Raw genomic sequence first — 3,306 nt, 5'->3', positions numbered from 1 at the left:
CATGAAAGAATTCATACTGGAGAGAAACCCTATAAATGTAATCAATGTGGTAAAGCCTTTGCATGTAAACGGTATCTTCAAATCCATGAAAGAATTCATACTGGAGAGAAACCCTATAAATGTAATCAATGTGGTAAAGCCTTTGCTTGTAACAGTTATCTTCAAATCCATGAAAGAATTCATACTGGTGAGAAACCCTATAAATGTAATCGGTGTGGCAAAGCCTTTGCATGCAATAGTTATCTTCAAATGCATGAAAGAATTCATACTGGTGAGAAACCCTATAAATGTAATCAATGTGGTAAAGCATTTGCATGTAACAGTAATCTTCAAAAGCATGAAAGAACACATACTGGTGAGAAACCCTATAAATGTAATCAATGTGGTAAAGCCTTTACATGTCACAGTACTCTTCAAATCCATGAAAGAATTCATACTGGAGAGAAACCCTATAAATGTAATCAATGTGGTAAAGCCTTTGCACGTAAAAGATATCTTCAAATCCATGAAAGAATTCATACTGGAGAGAAACCCTATGAATGTAATCAATGTGGTAAAGCCTTTGCATATAGCAGTAGTCTTAACAAGCATGAAAGAACTCATACTGGAGAGAAACCCTTTGAATGTAGTCAGTGTGGTATAGCCTTTGCATGTCTCAGTACTCTTCAAAAGCATGAAGGAATCCATACTGAAAAAAATCCCCCAGCAATCTAAGAAATGAGATGTAGCCTTGCATACTACATTCATTTTCCCATCTGAGTTTTCTCAGATTGGTGTTTGATTAAGATTAGTAGAATAATTCTGCATTAAACTAGTCTCCATTTCAAATTTTAGACATATTGTCACTCCAAAATATAGGAATAGCAGACAATTTGAATAATAAAATCTATTTGTGAATGAAAATAGTTATTTTGTCATTTATTATTTTTTGGATTATGTTAGTGTCTTAGGGTTCCTATTCCTACATCATGACCAAGATGCAAGCTGGGGAGGAAAGGGTTTATTTCACCTACACTTCTACACTGCTGTTCATCATCAAAGGAAGTCAGGACTGGAACTAAGTCAGGAAGCTGGAGCCAATCCAGAGGCCATGAGGGGGTGTTTCTTACTGGCTTGATTCCCCTGGCTTGCGCAGCTTGCTTATAGAACTCAAGACTACCAGCCCACGGGATGGCACCACCCACAATGGGCCCTCCCCTTTGATCACTAATTGAGAAAATGCTCCACAGCTGGATCTCAGGGAGGCATTTCCTCACCTGAAGCTCCTTTCTCTGTGATAACTCCAGCTTGTGTCAAGTTGACACACAGTACCAGCCAGTACAATTAGTTTATCCTAAGGCCTAAAATTTGTCCTTAAAACTTTCTCAGAAACACAGGTAAAAAGTAAACATTGTTTCTTGTAAGGTTGAAGACCTGAGTTCATTCTTTTGGACATCCATATTACTCATTAAATTTTTCTTTGAATACTACACTTGGTTTGTATGCATAGCCACACATCAGTACATAATACAAATATTGTTGAAACTGTAATAAGGGCCAGTGAGTTGACTGTCCAGTTTAGGGCTCTTGCTGTCCAGTTTAACTAGCTGAGTTTGATATCTAGTACTCATATAGACAAACTACAAAATCGATACCTCTAAGTTGTCCTGTAACTGCACATGCATGCCATTGCAGAGGTATATACACACAGTTAAAAAGTTTGAAAGAAATGCAGTTAACAAAACTAATCAAAAACAGTGGAGACATAGATCATGGTTTATTAGTTGTAATTAATTCATTTTAAAATTCCAAGCAACACTACTATTCAAAATAATTAGTGTTCCTGTTTAAGTCTTATATTATCACTTTGTTCTCTGATTCATAGATTGTGCATTTAAAAATACATAGCTGGATGGAATGGTGTACACATATAATCCTAGCACTTGTGAGAGAGACTAGTGGATCTCTGAATTTTAGGCTAGCCTGGTCCATATAGTGAGTTCCAGGATGGTCATAGCTACATAGAGAGTTCCTGTTCCCAAAACAAAACAAAACAACCAAAATAGAAAAGCAACAAAAGGGGTTGAGGAAGATGACTCAGATTAAGAACCTGGCTGTTTTTTCAGGGGACCCAGTTCAATTTCCTGCTCTCACATGGAAAGTTAGAACTGGTTTGTAACTCCATTTCCAGAGGTTCTAACATCCTTCAGAGATATTCATGCAGGCAAAATACCTATGCATGTACAATGAAAGTAATCACTTTTAAAGAATATATATCACATTATGGAACTTTAACATAATCTGGACTCGTCTCTAAGTAAGTCTTTCATTGTCTTGACTCACATCAAGAGAATTGTATAAACACTGACCACGTGAAGCAATATGCAGAGTCCATTCACAGTGATAGATAGGGGATTTTCATCATCTGAAAGTGATAGAAGATAGAAGGAGTAATTGGGCATCTTCATCTTCATTATAATAACATTTGTGGGTTCAAGGTTGGATTCAGTAGTACTGCTGTTGTGTGCCCAAGTCTTGTGCCTAGCATTCTCATCAATTGGCTGAGATGTATCTGTTAATCCTGGGCAAAAAGTTCTGATTAACTTTTCTGCCTTTCTTAGGCACCAGCTAGGCTAATGGTGTGTGTGTGTGTATCTCCACATATTAAAAGGGGCTTTTGGGGTAGAGAGAGGGCTCAGTGGTTAAGACTGCTCTTCCAGACATCCTGAGTTCAATTCCCAGCAGCCACATGGTGACTCACAACCATCTGTAATGGGATCTGGTGCCCTTTTCTAGTGTGTGTCTGAAGACAGTTATAGTGTACTCACATACATAAAATAAATAAATCTTTTTTTTTAAAGGCTTTCTTCATTGTCTATGTTACTTTTTTAGATAAAATGAATTCATATGCATTGCTGGAACCTGGTCTAGAAATTAAGTCATATGTGAATTCTGAGTCCTTGTGAGAACACTCTAAGAAAACCCTAAGGTTAGGGTTTACTGCTGTGAACAGACACCATGACCAAGGTAAGTCTTATAAGGACAACATTTAATTGGGGCTGGCTTACAGGTTCAGAGATTCAGTCCATTTCATCAAGGTGGGAGCATGGCAGCATCTAGACAGGCATGGTGCAAGAGGAGCTGAGAGTTCTACCTCATCTGAAGGCTGCTGGTGGAAGACTGATGTCCAGGCAGCTAGAATGAGGGTCTTAAGCCCACACCCACAGTGACACACCTATTCCAACAAAGCCTTCTAATGGTGCCACTCCCCGGGCCAAGCATATAAAAACAGTCACATGACCTACATGCCTTCAAAACACAGAATTA

At 38.3% G+C, this 3,306-nt stretch overlaps 1 protein-coding gene across 1 annotated transcript; it reads left to right on the top strand.

Moving 5' to 3' along the window:
- Positions 1-6: 6 nt before the first annotated feature.
- On the top strand, positions 7-903 carry LOC116075009 (zinc finger protein 431-like; the record flags this gene model as incomplete). The annotated part of the gene is made up of 1 exon (XM_031347948.1): positions 7-903. A coding segment is annotated over one exon (708 nt), but the record flags the coding sequence as incomplete, so codon positions are not given.
- Between the last annotated feature and the right edge of the window lie 2,403 nt (positions 904-3,306).

Source organism: Mastomys coucha, unplaced genomic scaffold, assembly GCF_008632895.1.
Source record: "Mastomys coucha isolate ucsf_1 unplaced genomic scaffold, UCSF_Mcou_1 pScaffold3, whole genome shotgun sequence".
Lineage (NCBI taxonomy): Eukaryota > Metazoa > Chordata > Mammalia > Rodentia > Muridae > Mastomys > Mastomys coucha.
Note: the sequence above shows the minus strand (reverse complement) of the source record. Positions and strands in the feature narration are given on the sequence as shown.